Raw genomic sequence first — 23,483 nt, 5'->3', positions numbered from 1 at the left:
AAAGATCCTGGCACCAAAAATGAAACCTGCAATCATGGTCAATCATATACAGCTCCTTGACAGGAAAAATTCCTACAGTAACAGCAAGGCTTTTCCAGGTATTCTTCTTAACAACAACAACAAAAAGTGTTACACTGGGTTCCACACTGATTATTCTACAAATATAGGGCTCAAGAAGACAGATTTGAGTTACTTGCATAGTGTTAGAAAAAGAAACAGAATTCCTTATATTTGCACGAGAAACTCATGATCAGAAGATACAACCTTACCTTTATAACAAGCTCTTTAAAATTGGGAGAGGATATTAATTTCTCTTTTTAAACATAAACTTCAAATTTTAAATAATTTTAAATATTCCATTTACAAATTTAAAATCAACAATGATATTACAAGCAATTCAGATCACAAGGAGAGAAATTTTACCTCTACAGCCTGGCTCTGAAGATTCTTGAGAGAGTGCATGGTCTTGAGCACTTCCTAAAGGGTCAGAACACGGGCTAGATGAGGCATGTTCAACTCCTGACAAAGGAAGAAAAATTAATGAGAATAAATAAAGATGGGGAAAAAAATTAAGTAAAGCCAAAATCAAAGTTTTATGGGATTTCTGACCTACTATTTATCCCTTTTGAGTAGATTTATGACTTTATCTGTATTCCTCCCACCCCCTAAATCGAGACACAAATTCATGCCGTGTATTTACCACATTTCAGATCCCCCTGCTCTTCCTTGGCATTTTTCCACTGAACCCAGTTCTTCCAGGCATTTACCCCATACATGTATTTCAGTGTCATCCCAGACACTGAGCACCCTTGAAAGGCTCCTTGAATAAGACTCCTGGGCTCCACAGACACTACAGACTTCTTCCGTCCCTGTAAGAATTCCAAAAATTTACAGAATATAAAATTTAGTTTCAGAGCTTTAAGAATCGGGATTCTCAAAGACAGAATGGGCATAAATTTACAGAAAATGCAATTTAGTATTAGATCCCAAAGATTCAGAGTTCTTAGAGCTAGAAAGGGCTTAGTCATCTAATCCAATCCATATGAGAAAAGAAAAAAAGAGAAAATTGAAGTGTAGAAGGTAATATTTTAATAATCACTAACATTTGGGTATTTACTATGTTCTGGATGCTGGATCCACCCAATGAGGTATGAATAACAGTTATTACCACTCAGGTCTATTTAATGGAACATACGAATAGATGGCTGTAAAAGAAGCCTCAATAAATTCTCTAACTACAATGGAATTCAGCTAGAAATCAGTAATGAAATAGTGTTGGAAAAATCCTGAAAACTCAGAAATTAAACAACACATGTTAAGAAACCACAAATGCGATTAGAGAATATTTTGAACTTAAGTAAAAATGAAAACAAAACGTATCAAACTTTATGTAATAGTGCTAAAGCAGTGCTTATAAGGGCATTTACAGTATTAAAATGCTTCTATGAGAAGTGAAAGAAGTCTAAAATCAATAATCTAGCCTGTGTTAAGAAACTAGAAAAAAGACTTCATTAAAACCCAAAGTAAGGAAATAATAAAAAGAAGAGCAAAAATCAATAAAAAGAAAAGATAAAGGAAGAATCAATAAAATGAAGAGCTGGCACTTTTAGAAGGTTAAAAAAACATGATAAATCTCTAGCTAGAATGATCAGGGATAAAAGAAAAAAGACACAAATTATCAACACCTGACCCCACACATATAAAAAGAATAATAAAACTGTGAATGTCATTATGACAATAAACTAGACAGCTTAGATAAATTGAACAAATTTCTTGAAAGACACAAACTAACAAAGCTTGCTCTAGAAGAAATAGATAACCTAAGTAGCTAGAGAAATTCAATTCATATTTTAAAACCTTCCCATAAAAAAAATCCAGACCCAGATGGCTTCACTGTTGAAGTCTACCCAAGAATTAAGTAATTATATAAACTGTATTTCAGAAAACAGAAGAGGAGGAACACTAACTCACTTACGTTACTATTATCCTGACAGCAAGGCCAGATAAAGTCATCACAAGAAAACAGATTAATAGCTCTTTTAAACTGAGACACTTAAAACCTTAACAAATATTAGCAAACTGAATCCAGCAACGTATAGAAGAATAAAAACATCAAAAGAAAGTAGTGCTCATCCCATAAATGCAAGGTTAGTTTATAATTTAAAAAATTAATGTATTTTACCACTTTAAAAGACTCAGAAAAGAAAAACCAGATGATCATCTCAAGAGATCACCTGACAAAGTTCAAAACACAATCAAAAACACTCTGAGCAATTAGAAATAGAAGGGAACTTCCTGAACTTGATAGAGGTCATCTATGAGAAACATATAGGTAACATCATACTCAATATTGTAAGGCTGAACACTTCCCTAAAATTGGGAAGAGGCATGAAGGTCTGCACTCATTACTTATTAAACATTGTACTAAAGATCCTTGTTAATGCAATAAATCAAAAAAAGAAAGAAAATGCACTAAGATTGTAAAGGAAAAAGTGAAACTGCCTTTATTTACAGATAATATGATTGTGTAGGTAGAAAATCCTAAGGATTTCAGTTGAGCAAAATCACCGTATATAAAATCAACATACAAAACCATCTCTATTTCTATGTCAATGAAGAACACTAAAAAAGGAAATTTAAAAATAAAGCTATTCACAACAGGATCAAAAATATATTAAAATACTTATTAGATAAATTTGACAAAGTATAAGACTTGTAAAATGAAAAATACAAAACACTGTTGGGAGATAATCTGAATAAAGGTGAAAGATACCATCTTTATGGACTGGATGCCTCAAAGTTGCTAGGATGTCAATTCTCTGCAAATTGATCCATGGATTAAGAACAGCCCCAATCACAATTTCAGCAGACTTTTTTGTAGAAATTGACAAGCTGATTCTAAAATGTATATGGAAATTCAAATAAAACCTTTGAAAAAGATGAACAAAGATGGAAGACCTACACTCCTATTTTAAGACTTACTGTAAAGCTACATTAATCAAGTCAGCTGGTACTGGTATAAAAATAGACATGTATATCAATGGAACAGAACAGTTTCAGAAACACACCAAGACATATATGGTCAGTTGACTTTAACAAAAGTGCCAATGTAACTGAAGGGGAAAAGACAGCGTTTACAAAAGTGGTACTGGAACAACTGTATATCCATACATACAAAAAAATGAAATGTGATGCCTTAACTTATACATAAAAATTATCTCAAAATGGATCACAGAAAACATAAAACTATAAAACTAGGAGAAAATGTAAGAGAAAATCTTAATTACCATAGTTAAGCTAAGCAAAGATTTTTAGATGGGATAATAAAAAGCACAAATTATAAAAGAATAAAAACTGATAAAGTGGACTTCTCAAAAGTAAAAAGTTCTGTCCTAGTGTGGGTGACCAAGATGGCAGAATAGAAAGACCCTGAGCTCCCCACCTCCCATGGGCACACCAAAATTATTACTATGTACAGAGCAACTTTCCATAAAAATGACCTGAAGACTAGCAGAAAAGATCTTTTACAGCTCAAGATATAAAGAAGGAACTACAAGATGGGTAGAAAGGGGCAGAGACACGGTATAATCAAGACCCACACCACCAGGTTAGGTGACACACAAATGGGAAGATAATCACAATTGGAGATGTTCTCCCCAAGAAGTGAGAGGTCTGAGCCCCATATAGGGCTCCCCAGTCCACGGCTCCTGCACTGGGAAGATAAACCTCCAGAACACTTGGTTTTGAAGGCCAGCGGGGCTTGTTTTCAGGAGAGCCAGAGGGCTGCAGGAAACAAGAGACTCCCACTCTCAAAGGGTACACACAAAATCTCACATGATCTGAGACCCAGGGCAAAAGCAGTAATTTGAAAGGAGACTGGGTCAGACCCACTTGATTTCAGAGAGCCTCCCAGAGAGTCAAGAGGAAACTGGGACTCACCCTGGGGACACAGATGCTGGCGGTATCTGTGGGGATACCACTCTACAATGAGAACACTGCTGCTAGCAAGCACCATTTTGGACTCCTCCCACTAAGTTAAATGAGAACTGGAGCCAGCCTGCCCACCAGCCAGTTGCCAACAATCCTGGGACGCTTGAGGCCAAGAAGCTAGCCAGGTGGGGACACAGCCCCAAACACCAGCAAGTTTGCTGCCTTAGGCTCCCATGAGCCCCCAGCCACCCTGAACAAGGCTCTGCCCACCAGTGGGTAGGCACTAGTCCCAGGACCTCCTGGGCCCTGGCCTTGCCCACCAGCAGGCTGACACCAACTCTACGATCACCAGGGCCCCACAGCCAGAGATCCTCAGGAGCAGGCTCTTCCCACCAGTGGACCAACACTAGCCCCAGGATACCATGGGACCTAGACCAATACATCCACAAGCCAATACCAGCTTCAGGAACCAGGCCCCCCAGCCAGTGACCCTGGGACCCAGCTCTGTGCACCAATGGAACAGAACTACAGGATACAGCCTCACCCACCACTGGTTGGCACCAGCCCTGGGATCCCATGAGCCCTGGCCCTGCCCACTAGAGAGCAGACACTAGCCCCTGGGTATACCGCAGCCCTGTAGTCACCTGTGTCAGGACCCAGCCTGTAACCCAGTGGGTCAAAACCAGGCCGAGAACACCCACCCTCCACCCAGTCCCACCCACCAGCAAGACAGCATTAGCCTGGGAACTCCTCAGGGCTCTGCAGCTAGCTGCCCCATGACCTGGCCCTGCCCACCAGGACCAGAACTCCCCAGGCTGCAGCCAACCACACCAGAGTTGGAGGCCTCTGCATTAGGCAGGGTCTGGCAATCAACCAGTCTTGGACTTTCTGGTCCCAGCACGCCCACAGTAGTCAGCCATGCTGACCATGCTTACCAGAACGCCCACAGTAGTCAGCCTGTCATAAGGGCCCATGCAGTGCATATACAGGGCACCCCTAGAGCATACAGCTCTGGTGAATAGAGGGGAATCTGCTGCTCAGCCCCCTAGACTGTCTCTTACATAAGGTCACTTATCTAAGATTGGTAAATGGAACCAACCTATGAAATACATAGAAATAAAAACAAAGAACTAGGCAAAATAAGGCAACAGAGGAATATGTTCCAAAGGAAGCATTCTACCCAATAAGACTGCAAGGTAATGACTGTAAAGATGCTCAAAGAACTCAGGAGAAGAATGAACACAGTGAGAGGTTAGAAATTTCTAACAAAGAGTTAGAAAATATAATGAACAAGCAAGCAGAGCCAAAAAATACAATAATTGAAATAAAAGGAATTAACAGTAGGTTAGCTGATACAGAGGAACAGATCAGCAAACTGGAAGACAGTGTAGTCAAAATCACTCAAACTGAAGAGAAAAAAGAAAAAGAATTTTAAAAAATGAGGACAGTTCAAGAGAACTCTGAGACAACTTTAAGTGTACTAACATTTACATTGTAGACGTCCTGGAAGAAGAGAGCACGGAAGGAGCAGAGGACGTTATTTGAAGACATAATAGCTGAAAACGACCCTAATCTGGGAAAGGAACCAGACATCCAAGTCCAAGAAGTACAGAAAGTCCCAAACAGGCTCAATTCAAAGATTTCCGCTCAAAGACACATTATAATTAAAATAGCAAACATTAAGGATAAAGAGAGAATTTAAAAGCATCAAAGGAAAAGCAACTAGTTACGTTAAAGGAAAATCCCATAAGGCTATCAGCTGACTTTTCAGCAGAAATTCTGCAGGCCAGAAGGGACTGGCACCATGTATGTAAAGCGATGAAAGGGAAAAAACCTACAACGAAGAATACTATACCCAGCAAGCCTTTCATTTAGATTTGATAGAGAGATTAAGAGTTTTTTACAGACAAGCAAAGCTAAAATAATTCAGTACAACAAAACCAGCTTTATAAGAAATGTTAAAGGGAATTATCTAAGCAGAAAAGAAAAAGTAACAACTAGAAAAATGAAAATTAAAAAAGGAAAAATTTCACTGGAAAAGACAAACATACAGTAAATATAGTAGATCAGTACTATCTACTAGAAAGATTCAGAAAAAAGTAGTAAAATTATCTATATCCATAATATGTAGTAATGAATACACAAACCAAAAACCGTAAAATATGATGTCAGAAACATTAAATGTGGGGAGGGTAAAAATTCAGGGTTGGTAAAATGTATTCAAAATTAAGAGATCAGCACTTAAAATAATCATGTATAAACATAAATAGACTGGTATACATAAACCTCATGGTAACAACAAACCAAAAATCAGTAATAGATACACACACAAAAAAGAGAAAGGAACCCCAAAATAACACTAAAGATAGTCATCAAATCACAGGGGATGAGAGCAAAACAATGAGGAACAAAAAAAGAGCTACAAAAACAACCACAAAGCAATTAACAAAATGGCAATAAGTACATACCTATCAATAATTACTTTACATGTAAATGGACTAAATGCTCCAATAAAAAGACATAGGGGGCTTCCCTGGTGGCGCAGCAGTTGAGAGTCCACCTGCCGATGCAGGGGACACAGGTTCGTGCCCCGGTCTGGGAAGACCCCACATGCCGCGGAGCGGCTGGGCCCGTGGGCCATGGCCGCTGAGCCTGCACGTCCGGAGCCTGGGCTCCGCAACGGGAGAGGCCACAGCAGTGAGAGGCCCGCATACCGCAAAAAAAAAAAAAAAAAAAAAAAAAAAAAAAAGACATAGGGTAGCTAAATGGGTACAAAAACAAGACCCACAGTGCTGCCTAAAAGAGACTCACATCAAATCTAAAGGCACACAAAGACTGAATATGAGAGGATAGGAAAGGTGCACCTAAATACATAAAGCAAACATTGACAGATATAAAGGGAGAAATGGACAGTAACACAACAAGAGTAGGAGACTTTAAAACCTCTCTTACATCAATGGACAGAGATAAATAAGGAAAATAAGTAAGGAAACACTGGCCATAAATGACACATTACAAGAGATGGATTTAATAGCTATATACAGAATAAACACACACACACACGTTTGTGTGTGCGTGTGTGTGTGTGTGTATATATATATATATATATATATACACATATATATATATGTAATATTTCACCCAAAAGCAGCAGAACACACATTCTTTTCAAGTTCACATGGAACATTCTCTAGATCACTTGCTAGGCCACAAAACAAGTCTCAGTAAATTGAAGAAAAGTAAAATCATATCAAGCATCTTTTCCAACCACAATGCTATGAGACTAGAAACCAAATACACAAAAAAAACTGTAAAAAACACAGCACAGAAGACTATACAATATGTTATTAAACAACCAATGGGTCACCAAAGAAATTAAAGAGGAAATCAAGATATACCTGGAGACCAATGAAAATGAATCCAAAATCTATGGGATACAGCAAAAGCAGTTCTAAGAGGTAAGTTTATAGTGACAAGCCTACTTAAGGAAACAAGAAAAATCTCAAATAAACAACCTAACCTTATACCCTAAGGAAACTAGAAAAAGAAAAATAAAACCGAAAGTTGGTAAAGGAAAGGAATCATAAAGATCAGAGCAAAAATAAACTAGAGACTAAAAAGCAATAGAAAAGATCAATGAAACCAAGAGCTAATCTTTTTAAAAGATAAGCAAAGTGGATAAACCTTCAGCCGGACTCATCAAGGAAAAAAGAAAGGTACAAATAATTTTTTTAAAAATGAGAGAGAGAAGTTACAACAAACAACACAGAAATATAAAGGATCTTAAGAGACTACTATGAACAATTATACACCAAAAGAACCACCTGGAAGAAATGGAAAAATTTTAGAAATGTACACTCTCCTAAGACTGACCCAGAAATACATAGAAAATATGAACAGACCAATTACTAGTAATGAAATTGAATCAGTAATCATAAAACTCCCAACAAACAAAAGTCTAGGACCAGACAGCTTCACAGATGAAGTTGACCAAACATTTAGAGAAGAGTTAATACCTATCCTTCTCAAACTATTACAAAAAATAGCAGAGGAAGCAACACTTACGAATTCATTCTATGAGGCCAGTATCACCCTGATACCAAAAGCAGATGACCATAAAAGAAGACAATTACAGGCCAATATCACTGATGAACATACACACAAAAATCCTCAACAAAATATCAGCATACCAAATTCAACAATACATTACAAGGATCACACACCATGAGCAAGTGGGATTTATTCCAGGGATGCAAAGAACAATTTGGTATTTGCAAACCAATGTGATACACCACATTAACAAACTGAAGAAAAAAAGTCATATGATCATCTCAACAGAAGCAAAAAAAGCCTTTGACAAAATTCAACATTCATTTATGATAAAAATTCTCCACAAAATGGCTATAGCGGGAACATACCCCAATGTAATAAAGGCCATATATAACAGACCCACAGCTAACATCACATTGAATGATGAAAAACTGAAACAATTTCCTCTAAGATCAGGAATAAGACAAGGATGCCCATTCTGCCACTTTTATTCAACATGGTATTGTAAGTCCCAGCCACTGCAATCAGAGAAAAAAAAGAAATAAAAGGAATCCAAATTGGAAATGAAGAAAACTGTCACTGTTTGCAGATAACACCATACTATACATAGAAAATCCTAAAGACACCACCAAAAAGTTATGAGAACTCCCCAATGAATTCAGTAAAGTTGCACGATACAAAATATACAAAATCTGTTGCATTTCTATAAACAACAAACTGTCAGAGAAATTTTAAAAACAATCCTGTTTATAATCGCATCAAAAAGAATAAAATACCTAGGAATAAATCTAACAAAGGAGGTAAAAGACTCGACTCAGAAAACTATAAGACAGTGATGAAGGAAACTGAAGATTAAACAAACAAATGGAAAAATATGCCATTCTTGTGAATTAGAAGAATATTGTCAAAATAACCACACTACCCAAGGCAAACTACAGATTCAATGCAATAAAATCAAACTACCAATGGCATTTTTCACAGAACTAGAACAAATAATTCTAAAATTCATTAGGAAACACAAAACAGCCAGAAAAGCCAAAACAATCTTGAGAAAGGAGAACAAAGCTAGGTATCATACTCCCTGATTTCAAACTATGCTAAAAACTACAGTAATCAACACAGTATGGTAGTGGCACAAAAACATACACACAGATCAATGGAACAGAATAGACAGCCCAGATAAACCTATGCTTTTATGGTCAATTAATCTATGCCAAAAGAGGTAAGACTATATTGTACAATGAAGAAAAGACTGGCGTTGGGAAAAGTGGACAGCTACATGGAAAAGAATGAAACTGGACCACTTTTTCATACTATATACAAAATTAAACTGAAAATGGATTAAAGACTTAAATGTAAGACCTGAGACCATGAAAGTCCTAGAGGAAAACACAGGCAGGAAACTTTGACATCGGTTTTAGTAATATTTTTGGGGTCTGTTCCCTCAGGTAAAGACAACCAAAGCAAAAATAAACAAATGGGACCACATCAAACTAAAAAGATTTTGCATAGCAAAGGAAACCCTCAACAAAATGTAAAGGCAACCTACTGAATGGGAAAGGATATTTCCAAATTATATATCTGGAAAGAGGTTAATATCCAAAATGTATAAAGAACTCAATATCCAACAAACAAAAAATGGAATTAAAAACTGGGCAGAGGATCTGAAGAGCCATTTTCCCAAAAGGGACATACAGATTGCCAACAGACACACGGAAAGATGCTCCACATCACTAATCATCAGGGAAATGCGAGTCAAAACCACAATGAAATATCACCTCACACCTGTCAGAATGACTACAACGAAAGGGACAAGAGATATCAAGTGTTGGCAACGATGTGTAAAAGGGGGAACACTCATGCACTGTTGGTGGGAATGTAAATTGGTGCAGCCATTGTGGAAAACAATATGGCGCTTCCTCAAAAATTAAACATAGAACTACCATTTGATCCAGCAATTCCACTTCTGGGTATTTTTTACCCGAAGAAAACAAAAACACTAATTCAAAAATATATATATGCACCCTTATGTCCACTGCAGCATTACTGACAACAGCCAAGATATGGAAACAACCTAAGTGTCCTAGATGAATGAATAAGATGTGGTACACACACACACACACACACACACACAGTTACATACAATGGAATTCTTACTCAACCACAAACAAGAATGAAATCTTGCCATTTGTGACAGCAAGGATGGACCTAGAGGGTATTACAGTAAGTGAAACAAATCAGACAGAGATAGACAAATACTATATGATTTCACTTATATCTGGAATCTAAAAAACAAATGAACAAACATAATTAAACAGAAACAGAATTATAGATACAGAGAATAAACAAGTGGTTCTCACAGGGGAGGGGGTTGGGGTGATGAGAGACATAGGTGAGGGAGATTAAGAGGTACAAACTTCCAGTCACAAAGTAAATGAGTCATGGTTATATTATGAAATGTACAATGTGGGGAATACAATCACACAATTATAATTATGTAATATCTTTGTATGTTGACATATTGTAACTAGACTTATCCTAGTGAACATTTTGAAATATGTAGAAATGTTGAATCATATGTTGTGCTCCAAGAGCTAACAAAGTATTGTAGGTCAATTATATTTCAAAAACAAACAAACAAATTCTTAGAAAAAGAGATCAGATTTGTGGCTACCAGAAGCAGGGAGTAGGGGGAGGGAGACTGGATAAAGGTAGTCAAAAGGCGTAAATTTCCAGTTTAAGTAAGTACTAGGGGTATAATGTGCGACATGATATATATAAAGAACACTGCTCTGTGCTATATATACAAGTTGTGAAGAGAGTAAATCCTAAGAGTTCTCATAGTAAAAAAAAAATTTTTTTTGTTTAATTTTTTATCTATATGAGATGATGAATGTTTACGATCTTATTGTGGTATTCATTTCATGATGTATATAAGTCAAATCATTATGCTCTACACCTTAAACTTAGTCCTGTTATATCAATTATATCTCAATAAAACTGGAAGAAAATAAATAAATGAACCATGGAAATAGGGAAAAAGTTGTTTTTCACTATTAAGGAAATAAAAATGAAGTCACAAAATAGGAGGAAAAGTCATATTTGATAAAAGAATTATATCCATAATAAAAAACACAACTCAATAAGATGACAACTAACCCAAGTAAAAAAAAAAAAAAGTGTGCAGGGCTTCCCTGGTGGCGGAGTGGTTGAGGGTCCCCGCCTGATGATGCAGAGGACACGGGTTCGTGCCCTGATCCGGGAAGATCCCACATTCCGCGGAGCGGCTGGGCCCATGAGCCATGGTCGCTGAGCCTGCGCGTCTAGAGCCTGTGCTCCACAATGGGAGAGGCCAAAACAGTGAGAGGCCCGTGTACCGCAAAAAAAAAAAAAAGAGGAAAGTGTATAACAACGATTATAAAAAACTAACAGAAAAATCCTTTGATTATATAAACAAAATAAAAAGTCCCTCCTGAGGAAATATAAAATAAAAGATATGGTTTTTGACTTCAAAAAAACAAAAACAAAAGGACAAAAATACAAGGTTGGAAAACAACAAAGAAAAGAAAATGCTAGAAAAATTAAGTTACTGCTTACTCTTCGTCTGGGCTGGGGGAAGCCATCTCTGTGTCGTCTTCTTGTTCGGGAACGTGCCTGGATTCCCTGTCCTTTATTCAGTGGGTCAAAGGATTCTATGATATCCAAGAGAAAGCATAATGTGAGATAAATCACTCACAGACTTAAATAAACACTTAGGGCGAAGGAGGAAATATCAGGTAATCATCACTATATTCATTATTTTGTTTATGATAAAACATGGACTTTACTTATATACATAAGAAAACAAGGAGATACAGCATGTATAAAAACTTTATTATCTTGCAAAAAAAAAAAGGGGGGGGGGCTTCCCTGTTGGTGCAGTGGTTGAGAGTCCGCCTGCCAATGCAGGGGACACGGGTTCGTGCCCCGGGCCGGGACGATCCGCAGAGCGGCTGGGCCCGTGAGCCATGGCCGCTGAGCCTGCACGTCCGGAGCCTGTGCTCCGCAACAGGAGAGGCCACAACAGTGAGGGGCCCGTGTACCGCAAAAAAAACCCCAAAACTTTATTAACGATCAAGAAAACCCCCTATATGATTACTGTGGGAAACTTAAAAACAACAACAACAAAAACAAATTAACCCCTTATAAAGAATAATATGGTATGAATTAATACCTTCAAAGGCAGGGACCATTTGTGCCCTAGATAGTTATCATACATTATAACTGCTTCATTATGCCAATTCAGAGTTGTACGAATCTTCTAATAAAGGACTTTGAACAGACAGGTTACACTGCACAAACCTGATGGAAAATCTGCTTCCAGATCCTGTTCAGTTTCCCCTTTTGAGAACTGCTTCACTTCTAAATCAGCCTCTTGCACAGTATTTGACTTTAAGGCATAATGATTTAATTCTTCCTCCCAGCTATGTGGAGTAGATACTGCCTCTGATTCAAGGTCACCACTGTAAGTACTTCCTTGGTCTGAAATATACAGAAAAACAAACAAGCCCTCAAAATGAGATAATACACTTGACATACTCAGAAACCTCTCTGAAACCCTAAATACCAAAAAGTCAGGTATGGTTGCTGGACAATTCCATAGGTACACTCAAGAATGAAGTAACTTGTTCACCAATATCACAGAACTAGATTTATATTCTTGGTACACACTTCAGAGCATTATTTCAATTAATCCTTAAAACCAATATCTGAGGTAGCTTTTATTAGTCTCTTTACAAATTAGCACAAAATCATAGATGTCTGATGCCCCCTACAAACAGCTAAAATTGCAAATACTAAATCCAAGGATGCTAATACTTTATGGGTTTGTATCACTAACAGAGGATAATATTTCTAAGATTCAAAATAAATTTACAATTACAAACCTTTTTCAAATATCTTGGTGTCTAGAAAGAGCTCCTGTTCAGAAGTTTGGGATCCTAAAGAAAAAGAAAAGCACATAATAAGTCAATTTATATGTATACAAAAAACAAACTGCATCTCAAATGAAATGACTGCACTAGGGAGGTTCTACGTAAATAGTCTTTATATGCAGAAAAGAATGGTTCATTAATAAAAGTCAGGCATTAGTGATAAATACAGTTAAATTACAATTGATAACAGTGGTTACACTTCTAGATAGCAAGCGGTATGAAAGAAGTCATGGCAAGAGAGACCTTTATTTTGGATTCTGTGCTATCTGAAATTCTTTTTTTTTTTTTAACCACAACACACACACACACACACACACACACACACACAATACTGATTTACTCACAGGTTGACAAATCTGTTTTAAATTGCTTTTTCCTTCCCTAAATAAAATATGCTTTACCATGCAGTGGAAAGCCGACAAACTTAGAATATAAATACATGAGCAATCAGCACATGGAACTAAACAGAACAAAGTTCTATCAATTATAAACTACTGTAATTTTTTTTTTAATGTTTTTGGGCCACACCATGCAGCATGTAGGATCTCGGTTCCCCGACCAGGAATCGAACAAGTGCCTTCTGCAGTGGAAGCGCAGAGTCTTAACCACTGGACCGCCAGGGAAGTCCCTATAAACTACTTTAAAAGTAAAGAGTTTAGGGAATTCTCTGGCTGTCCAGTGGTTAGGACCCGGAGCTTTCACTGCTGGGGTCCAGGTTCAATACCTGGTCAGAGAACTAAGATCCCACAAGCTGCACAATGTGGCCAAGAAAAAAACAAAAGAAAAAAAAAAAAAGGAAGAAGAAAAAAAGTAAAGTGTTTAAAGATTCAAAGTATTAAAAAAAAAAAGATTTTTTAAAAAACCAAGGAAAATTGTCTCTTTTCCCTGAAATCAAAGATAAATGAGCCAGATCCTTTTAGTTGGAATTAATTTCTCCCCCCTTTATATTTCTAAACCATTTGATTTTACTTACACTATGATGATTAAAACTATCTGTCTTGAAGCTCAGTCTAAAGTTTTTCTGTTTGACTGAACTGTAGGCAAAGGCAAAGTCACAGTATTTGTATAGAGGAAACATTTGATAAATGCTGACTATTAATGTGAATGGAGAAGCCAACTTAGAATGAGGTTTCTCATCAGGAATTGCTGGAACTTGCAAAACAAGTATCAGAAATTAGAAGATCAAGCATAGGTGCAGTACTCTTTTTATTTATTTATTTACTTACTTACTTACTTACTTAACTTACTTACTTATTTATTTATTTTTGGCTGCGATGGGTCTTCATTGCTGTGCGTGGGCTTTCTCTAGTTGCGGCCAGCAGGAGCTACTCTTTGTTGTGGTGCACGGGATTCTTGTTGCAGTGGCTTCTCTTGTTGCAGAGTGCAGGCTTCAGTAGTTGTGGCTTGCAGGTTCTAGAGCGCAGACTCAGTAGTTGTGGTGCATGGGTTTAGTTGCTCTGCGGCATGTGGGATTTTCATGGACCAGGGCTCGAACCCGTGTCCCCTGCATTGGCAGGCGGATTCTTAACCACTGTGCCACCAGGGAAGCTCAAGGGCAATATTCTAAGACTTTAAAATCCACATATAAATGGGTCAGAATTGAGATTATACACTAAAGAGCAAAATGAGACCAGAAACTTTGGGATAATAACAAAAAGCTTTGTACCCATCTCTCAGAGTATATCTGATTTAAAAACGTACTGGCAACACAACAGAAAAGTTGACAGTAGTTTTTTCAAATGCTGTAGTGTTCAGAAAACCAGCTAGAATGTATTACGCAAAATCAGAACCCAGTGGCTAGGTTTATAAAAACCATCACAGAAAAAAAAAAATTGTCAGGAAAAAGTAATTTCTTGGTTCATCAATGATATATGAAAAGGCCACTGTGGGCTTCCCTGGTGGCACAGTGGTTAAGAATCTGCCTGCCAATGGAGGGGACACGAGTTCAAGCCCTGGTCTGGGAAGATCCCACATGCTGCAAAGCAACTAAACCCATGCACCACAACTACTGAGCCTGTGCTCTATAACCCGCGAGCCACAACTACTGAAGCCTGTGCACCTAGAGCCTGTGCTCTGGAACAAGAGAAGCCACTGCAGTGAGAAGCCCGCTCACCGCAACAAAGAGTAGCTCTTGCTCACCGCAACTAGAGAAAGCCCACGGTGCAGCAATGAAGACCCAATGCAGCCAAAAATAAAATAAGTTAAATAAATTAAAAAAAAAATACGCCATTGCAAAAATTCACCTATACATTTCAACTCCCTTTAACACCATTTCCTTTATCTCTTCTTATATCCAAAAATCAAGGCAGTGCTAAATAAGGCTGGAAACCTTTCTGGAATTTATACTACTGAGTTCTGGTTAAAATCCTTTCTTTGGAGTCAGACAAACCTGGATCCAACTTCTGATTCCATTATTTCCTGATTTCATACCCATGGCAAGCCTATTTTCCAAAAGAGGAATCTAAAGTAAACAGTACCTCATTCATAGGGTTGTTGTGAAAATTAAATGAGGTGACGCACACAGTGCATTTAGGACAATGCCTAGAGTACGGCAAGCACATAAATGTTAATTACTGTTCATTATTCTACACTCATAAAATGGTATTTATCTATAGGCTATTTTGAACCAAATGGTTTTCCACCCTAAAATTCTTTTTACCTTCTACCAACATGCTGATTATTTTACAACAGTAATTTTTATCTGGGGACCATGGCTTTGACTGCAGGGGATAAAACTAGAACATGATCATGAAACATGGATTTATAAGTTATTTTTCTGGAATCATTAAGAACTAGAAACCGTATCGATTTCTTTCATAAACAGGATAGAGCTCCAGAGTTATCAACAAGTTTAACAAGCCCATAGACTTCATATTTAAAAACAAATAAAGCTTTTAGAAACTCCTTGACTGCCTAATACTTAAAATTACATGAGCTACCTAAAAATTTATAGGTGTGTTTTTCTTTTTTTACTTTAAAATTATACCAACCTCCCTGAGATAGAGTCTTCTCCTTCTCTTCATCTTCTGCAATCATTTCTGCCATCTCAAGGAGATCAGCTTCAAAAGGATGTGAGGGAAGTTTTTCCTTAATGTCTTCAATATTCTCAGTGACTTTATCTTCATTATCCATTGAGGATGGAATAAGCATAGGGACAGGCATCTGAAAGACCAAGGATAGACTGAAGAGTTTCTTGGTTGACCATCAAAACTATTATTTGTGAGATCATTTAAATATAAAAATTATTAATAAACAAATTCAAGATATTTCTATTGCTAATGGTTAAAATAGTCTTGCTAGTTTGTTTTTATAAGACTGCAGCCATTTAAATAGAAATTCAGTAAGTGCTTTTCTGGATACTTAACGTATCTCTGACTCATCTAAAAGAATAATTAAGTAATGAATTTTTGTTTTGTTTTTGACTATATTTCTTGCTTAATATTTTCACACAAGTGTTTCTCTTAAGAATTCAGTACCGAGAAAATATATATTTCCAATAAAAAATGAATACATTTTTCTTTAACGAAAAGTCAGAATCCTGTAAATCACAGTATTCCTCTTTTCATTCTTGCTACAATCTAGGATTCTAACATTCACACACTGTTTCTGATCTTTTTCTATGTTAGTGGTCTTTCGTGTTTAAAATGTTTTTAAAAAGCTAAATCATAACCTCCTCTGACAAGGCAGGGTACAAATAGAAGCAGTCCTTTATATATTCCATATATAAGTAATATAACAGTATGATTAACAGCCAACCAGAGTCAGGTATATTTTACCAACAAGTAAAAAGTACTTTTATGGAGCTGTCAAATCTTAATTGAGAAAAATGCATACTAAATTAGCCTTAATCTCTAAATGATTACTCACTGGAACTGGAATTCCAAATGGGACTGGGGCATACTGAGTATAAAGATGAAGAGGTATAGGTACGAACACTGGTACTGGAACTGGCACCACAATAACCTGGGGCTGAGTTGGAGTGTCTTCTAATGGAAGAAAAAAAAAGACCCCACAAAAAAACAAAGAGGGTTAGAAATGATATTTTAATTTAAAAAAATTTTTTAGGTATATGAAGACTTATAATTCAAAAGAAGTGTAATTTTAATTAAAAAAAAATTTTTAAAGCATGTGGGCATTTACAGTTCAAAAGAAGTATCTATGAGGGACTTCCCTGGTGGCACAGTGGATAAGACTGTGTGCTCCCAATGCAGGGGGCCCAGGTTTGATCCCTGGTCAGGAAACTAGATCCCACAAGCATGCTGCAACTAAGACCTGATGCAACCAAATAAATAAAATTAAATAAAAAAAAAAGAAGTATCTATGATACTAGGAATTCACAGAAAGGAGAAACAGCAAGGCTTGAGTATAACAGCACTAAAAAAAGTGGGCAACACAATAATTATCAATGATACGAGGATAAGATGAATGAAGGATATAATTTGGATGGATGAATGGAATAGTTATCTTAGAAGAAAGGTATAGAAAACTTAACACGAATAAGTAGTGTATGTTAAAGAGGAGACTGAATAGGTAGAAGGGCCATTTTTGTGAGGCTATAATACACATTTAAAATCATTAGACAGTGGGGAACTACTACAGATTGGTTAGCACAAAGTAATGTGAGGAAAATGGCTTTAAAAAGATTAATTTGGCTGCCATCTTCACATGGAATAGAAAGTATACAATGTGGGAGGCAACTACAATATACAGAGCTAAGAAGATGAGGGCCTGAACTAGGGTGGTTATGATACCTGCAGGAAAATAAATAAGTATACACAGCAGAGGTTCTAAGATATTTTAAAAAAAAAGGAAACAGAACTTTGGGAACTAACTTAAACATGAGTAGGGAAAAAATGGGAAGGATGGAGGTAGAAATCATTCAATTACTTAACAACTATCTACAGAGTCTTTTCTGTAGGCCAGAAAAATATGTTAGATAACTGTAAAATCATTAATGTAAGAGAAAGGTAATGCTAGTAAAAAGAAGTGAAAAGCTGACAATTTGACTAGGGTTAGAAGTGGGAAATAATATGGGATCAATTTTACCATGGTGCAGTGGACATAAAAAAAAAGTTATCCGATTAGAGATGTCTGATAACCAAGCTACATAATGCTAAACTGTCACTATTTTGGGATTGACATGTACACATTGCTATATCTAAAACAGATAACGAGGACCTACTGTAAAAAAAAAAAATGATAAATAAAAAAAAATATTTAAAAAAATGATTTTTTTATAAAGTCACTATTGATACAATAAAAATACAGGACTAAGTCATCTACAGCCCTGCTGTTCAACATGATCCGTGGATCAGCAGCACTGACATTACCCAGGAACTTAAAAGATGCAAAACCTCAGCACCACTAAATCAGAATCCACTTAGTAACATTCCCAAATAATTCACATGCATATTAATGTTTGAGAAGTACTGGCTTAGAGGATAACCTTCCAGATCTAAGAATCTAGGATTCCTTTCCACTTTAAAAATTCTGGTATTTTCAGATGGCAGCATGCCAGAGACCCAATTCTCTAGGGAAACAAGCAAAGTTGGTGAAAACCTAAAAAATAACCATTTAAATTCTTTGGAAATTGTCCTAAAGGTATACAGCAAATGGAGAAATATTTATTCAAGAAAATCTACTAAATACAGTAAGAACAGTAGGCATCTATGACTTCTGATCTTCTACCTGCTCCACACCCCTGCCTCAGCCAGCTAAAAATGATAGAAACTCCACTTTGGAATGGGTGAGACCAGAAAGAATGGGCTCCTCTTCCTTCAGCTCCCATCAAGGGTTACTGTATCTCACCAGGAGGGACAGGCCACCATCATTTCTTATCCCCTCTAACTCCAGGTTAAAGAGGTTAATTTCCTAGTGAGTACAGCTACCACCCACGAAGAGAAAACCTACTATAGGAATAGCAGGCCAAGAAAACTAGGGTACAAACTACCTTCACCCCAGATCACTTGTAGGGCAGAGATTCCATGCTAGGAGAGGCAAGTTGAGAAGATCAGAAGCTCACACCATGCCCATCATTCAGAAAAGTAGTAGCTCAAAGAGGGTAGAGGCAGTTCATAAGAAAAGAAAGCCCTAAAGCTCTCCCCAAAGGAGCTGACATTATTTGAAATAAGAGTGTGGAAAAGTTCAAACCTAAGGGTGCTCTGGAAAACAATACTTCCTCTTAACTAAGACCCTGTTTATATAATTCCAAAGTCTATGCTTACCCATAATACTACACTATCATGAATAAGGAAATTAAATGAAGCATTCAGAGTATGGTATTATCAACTACCTTCTCTTTGCCATAACTTGTTAAGTTGATGAAAATACCTAACCCACAGGGATATCGTGAGAACTCAATTGGGCAGCGAATATAAGCAACCAAACACAACACCTATAAAATAGAAGGCACTTAATTAATGTAACCAGATCCCACATTACTTTCCCCTAGGAAAAATTAAATGAAGAAAGCACAAGGAACGCACCTGTCTGGCATTCTTTGTTTTGGGTATGTGGTTTGCAAGAAGTGGCCTTGGTCTGTGTGATGGGTTTGCACAATAAAGCTTTATTCTTCAAAAGTCTTGGAGGCTGGGAAGGTGGCAGTTTGAGGGCATCTGTTTGTGTACTTGCCTAGTAAAAAAAAAATAAGTCAGAAACCAAAAGCTTATCATTAATTACAAGAAACATTATAAATATTATATTTCAAAATATAATTTCAAAAGAAATACTGTATTGGAATTACTTGGAAGACACAATATAAATATTCAACTAAATATGTAAGGAATATAATATTCTTAAAATATCAATAGCAATAAAGGAATATTTTGATAACTATATACTGACCCTGAATGTATCTAATTACCCGTTCTGTTTACCAAGAAAAATGCTGTTTGTATTGTGATATACTGTTGATCAATAACAATGGTGGGGCTTCCCTGGTGGCGCAGTGGTTGGGGGTCCGCCTGCCGATGCAGGGGACACGGATTCGTGCCCCGGTCCGGGGGGATCCCGTGGGCCATGGCCACTGAGCCTGCGCGTCCGGAGCCTGTGCTCCACAGCGGGAGGGGCCGCGGCAGTGGGAGGCCCGCGAACCGCAAAAAAAAAAATAATAGTAACAATGGTGGTTGAGCTTAAAATGAGAACTGTTGTTTCTTGACTGAGTTAAGTCTTAAAAGAATTAGTTTCAGGCTTCCCTGGTGGCGCAGTGGTTGGGAGTCCGCCTGCCGATGCAGGGGACACGGGTTTGTGCCCCAATCCAGGAAAATCCCACATGCCGCGGAGCAGCTGGGCCCGTGAGCCATGGCCGCTGAGCCTGCGCGTTCGGAGCCCGTGCTCCGCAACGGGCGAGGCCACAACAGTGAGAGGCCCGCGTACCGCAAAAAAAAAAAAAAAATTAGTTTCAAGGTAACTAGAAGTAATAGGATCACTTATGATCATTTAAGTAACCTGAAAAAAGATGACATGAAAATTATCCCAGAGACCAGGAAACACTTTAAAAATGCCACTGTTCTAGTCATAAGTTTTTCTCATTATTTATTTTTTTCTTTTTTTAAGAGACAAAGCACAAAAATATTGAATTTTTTTTTAAAAAAAGGAATGCTTATTTATAGCATAATCTACACTGAGTGGGAAATAAACTATATTTTATAAGTACTTTATTTACAGTCTGACTACGTTACAAAATGCCCCCCAAACCTTTTATGCCTGAATTCTGTACAATTTACTTTAATTCTGTACAATTAAAAAATAACAAAAACAAAAACCTTCAGTAACTATTATATAGTTACTATGATAGAGATACCAAGCATTCAAAGAAATTAAAGTACATAAAAGACCTAACTAAATAACCAGAAAATCCTGTTCCTGAACTCATGCAATTTGTTTTATATAACAAACAAAAAATAAAGGAGGGCAAATCACCTTAGATATATTCATACTGCATAAAAAGGGAAAAGACAGTGGCAATACCAATAAAAATAATAAAACTTACATCCCCAATGATTTTCGCTGTTACTGTTGGAACTGCACCTGATATAAATAAAAACATATAATGTAGGATCTTGTTATTTAAACATTAGTATTAAAAGCTGATATTTGGAAAAAACACACAAAGTTTCATAATAAAAACATGTATTATCTTACTTTGATTCAGGGGAAGAGTAACACCTAAAGCCTAATATGAGAAAAAGAGATCTGGAAGCTACAAAAACACTGTTTAATGCCATAGCAGCACATAGTGAGCCACCATTCCTAATATGAATGTGACAAACACATGAAAATGAACACTGACCAAAAAAAGTAGAGAAGCCTTATATTCAACCTCAAAAAGCCTAGATAAATGCTTTCAAATCAAGTCATACCTTGTAAGACACTGTTAGAATTCACTGTGGGCTGAGCAGCAGGAGCACTTGCTAATGATACTACATTAGCTATAACTGGAGTTGAATCTTTTCTGTGAGATGGGGGCCCTGATGAAGCAGCTGGCACCATGGAAACACTTCCTGATTAAAATAAACAAAAATAAGAAAATCTCATGTAATTTATATGCACATACACAGAACCAACATTTCAAGGAGGTTAACCAATGCTTTTAGGTTAGAGTAAATTCTGTTGGAGCCAAGTGTCACTTCAGGATTAACTGGATTTTTTTCTGTTTTTTAATTAGTGAACCTTGAAAGTATTCCATGTACTTTCTCTTGCATAACTATGCATGTGGTATATTTAAAAGGCTATGTGATTTAGATTCTATGTTCTTTCTCTCAAATCCTTTTCTAAGGAAGTCAAGATGTATGTCTTCAATTACAAAACATTAACTGCTATTCTTCCCCATAAAGTTCTTACAGAGTTTATTTGACTCAACATGCTCAGGGAAAACTAAAAGAACTCGTTTTTACAGGGCATTAATCTAAGGTGTTAAACAAAAAGAGATCTAAATGTTAATGTCATTTGAATAGAATGAAATTTACGTTTCATGAAATTATTGACAACTACTTAATGTTCTCAACTTGTAGAACAGTAGTTAGTCCCTGGCATTGACCAAAGACTAAAGTTTAATTTTACCTGCATTATTTTGTGAAGGTGGATCACACATACTTTGCTGATTACAGAACATCAAGATACAAAGCAGGTTACAGAAATGTTTCATTTCTCCCCGCCATTTCAAGGACTCACTGAGCTTACCCTGTCGCTTACAACCATCACATTTGGCCATCTGAAAAAGAAACAGAAGATAGTAAAGAAGTAAAAAACAAACTGTCTATGGTCTGATGGAATAAAAGCAGGCCACAGGTAACAAGTGAAGAAATTTACTTAGAATTTAGATCACAAAAATGAAGGTTAACTATCCTGGGGGGAGGGGCAATATAGAGGTAGGGGACTAAGAGGTACAAACAATTATGTATAAAATAAGTTATAAGGATATATTGTACAACACAGGGAATACAGTCAATATTTTATAATAACTATAAATGAAGTATAACCTTTAAAAAATGTGAATCACTATATTGTATACCTGTTAATAATATCATACCTCAACTATAATTCAGTTTTTTAAAAAATGAAGGTTAACGATCCTAAATTTGGAAATAATTACTTACCTATCAACTATTTTGTACATTAAAAAAGGCCACATTATAGAGATGGCAATAAATAGTAATTTTAAAATAAGTGAAATGGATATAAACCGATCTTCCTTAAAGACATCCGAACACAATTCATTTTAGTTAATAAATGAATATAATTTTAAATATTTTAATGTTTTAAGACTGATATGTCTTCTACAAGGAAATTAAAAACAAATGTAACTTCAGTGACATTAAAGTCTTTTTAAAATCTTATATTAATACTAGAGGAGAACAGAATACATTTAATACTTAAAAGTTTTAAATCATTAATTGCCCTTCACACTATTTGAAAGAAAAAAAGAAGGGAAAAATATGCCCTGACTTGAAAAACCCAGGAATGTGAATGATATTTACCTGATAGAACAGAACTGTATATTTGGACATGCACTCTTCACAACAAAACTCTTCTACTTTCCCCCCTAAATTATTCTGTACCAATTTGGGAGATGTCTGTAAACAATAACTGCACATTTTACAGTGATTTCCCCAGCGTTTTGCCAAGTCATGTTTATAAAGCAATTTGCAACCTAAAAAAATCAGAGAAGATAAAATTAACATTAGGGAGAAATAATAAGTATCTACATCTTTAATTTAAATGTCCTACAACAAAGTTTGCCCATTTGGGTTCTCACCAATTAGTAGATCAAGAGATCAATTTAGAGGATTAATACTATCATTTTCCGTTTTTAAACGAAGTAAGACAGCAGAGCAAATATTACAGTGCATCGTATACGGTAAAAGTCAGTTTTCTTTCATGAAACTTTTGTTTTATTTGGGTATGTGAACATACACTGGGTCACAATGTAAAATGTATGTCTTGTTTGTGTCGTGGTCAAAAGGTTTGAAAGCCACTAGCCTAGGAGGCTAATCCTGCATGGTTTTAGAGTAAAACAAAACATTCTAACCT

At 36.5% G+C, this 23,483-nt stretch overlaps 1 protein-coding gene across 1 annotated transcript in view; it reads right to left on the bottom strand.

The window, feature by feature from the left end:
* ZMYM4 (zinc finger MYM-type containing 4) overlaps positions 1 to 23,483 on the bottom strand; it is a 61,035-nt gene that overhangs the window by 17,288 nt on the left and 20,264 nt on the right. Inside the window, exons 12-24 of the mRNA XM_065898167.1 lie at positions 22,931 to 23,103; positions 22,014 to 22,164; positions 21,314 to 21,454; positions 20,944 to 20,981; positions 19,439 to 19,583; positions 16,821 to 16,939; positions 15,944 to 16,115; positions 12,906 to 12,959; positions 12,322 to 12,501; positions 11,578 to 11,672; positions 701 to 869; positions 663 to 665; positions 424 to 519 (exon numbers count right to left, since the gene is read on the bottom strand). Coding sequence (XP_065754239.1) covers positions 424 to 519; positions 663 to 665; positions 701 to 869; positions 11,578 to 11,672; positions 12,322 to 12,501; positions 12,906 to 12,959; positions 15,944 to 16,115; positions 16,821 to 16,939; positions 19,439 to 19,583; positions 20,944 to 20,981; positions 21,314 to 21,454; positions 22,014 to 22,164; positions 22,931 to 23,103 — 1,536 coding nt within the window. The remainder of the gene's footprint in view (positions 1 to 423; positions 520 to 662; positions 666 to 700; positions 870 to 11,577; positions 11,673 to 12,321; positions 12,502 to 12,905; positions 12,960 to 15,943; positions 16,116 to 16,820; positions 16,940 to 19,438; positions 19,584 to 20,943; positions 20,982 to 21,313; positions 21,455 to 22,013; positions 22,165 to 22,930; positions 23,104 to 23,483) is intronic.

This window comes from Phocoena phocoena, chromosome 1 (genome assembly GCF_963924675.1).
Source record: "Phocoena phocoena chromosome 1, mPhoPho1.1, whole genome shotgun sequence".
Taxonomy (NCBI): domain Eukaryota; kingdom Metazoa; phylum Chordata; class Mammalia; order Artiodactyla; family Phocoenidae; genus Phocoena; species Phocoena phocoena.
The sequence above is the reverse complement of the archived record's forward strand: the minus strand, read 5'-3'. Positions and strand labels throughout refer to the sequence as shown.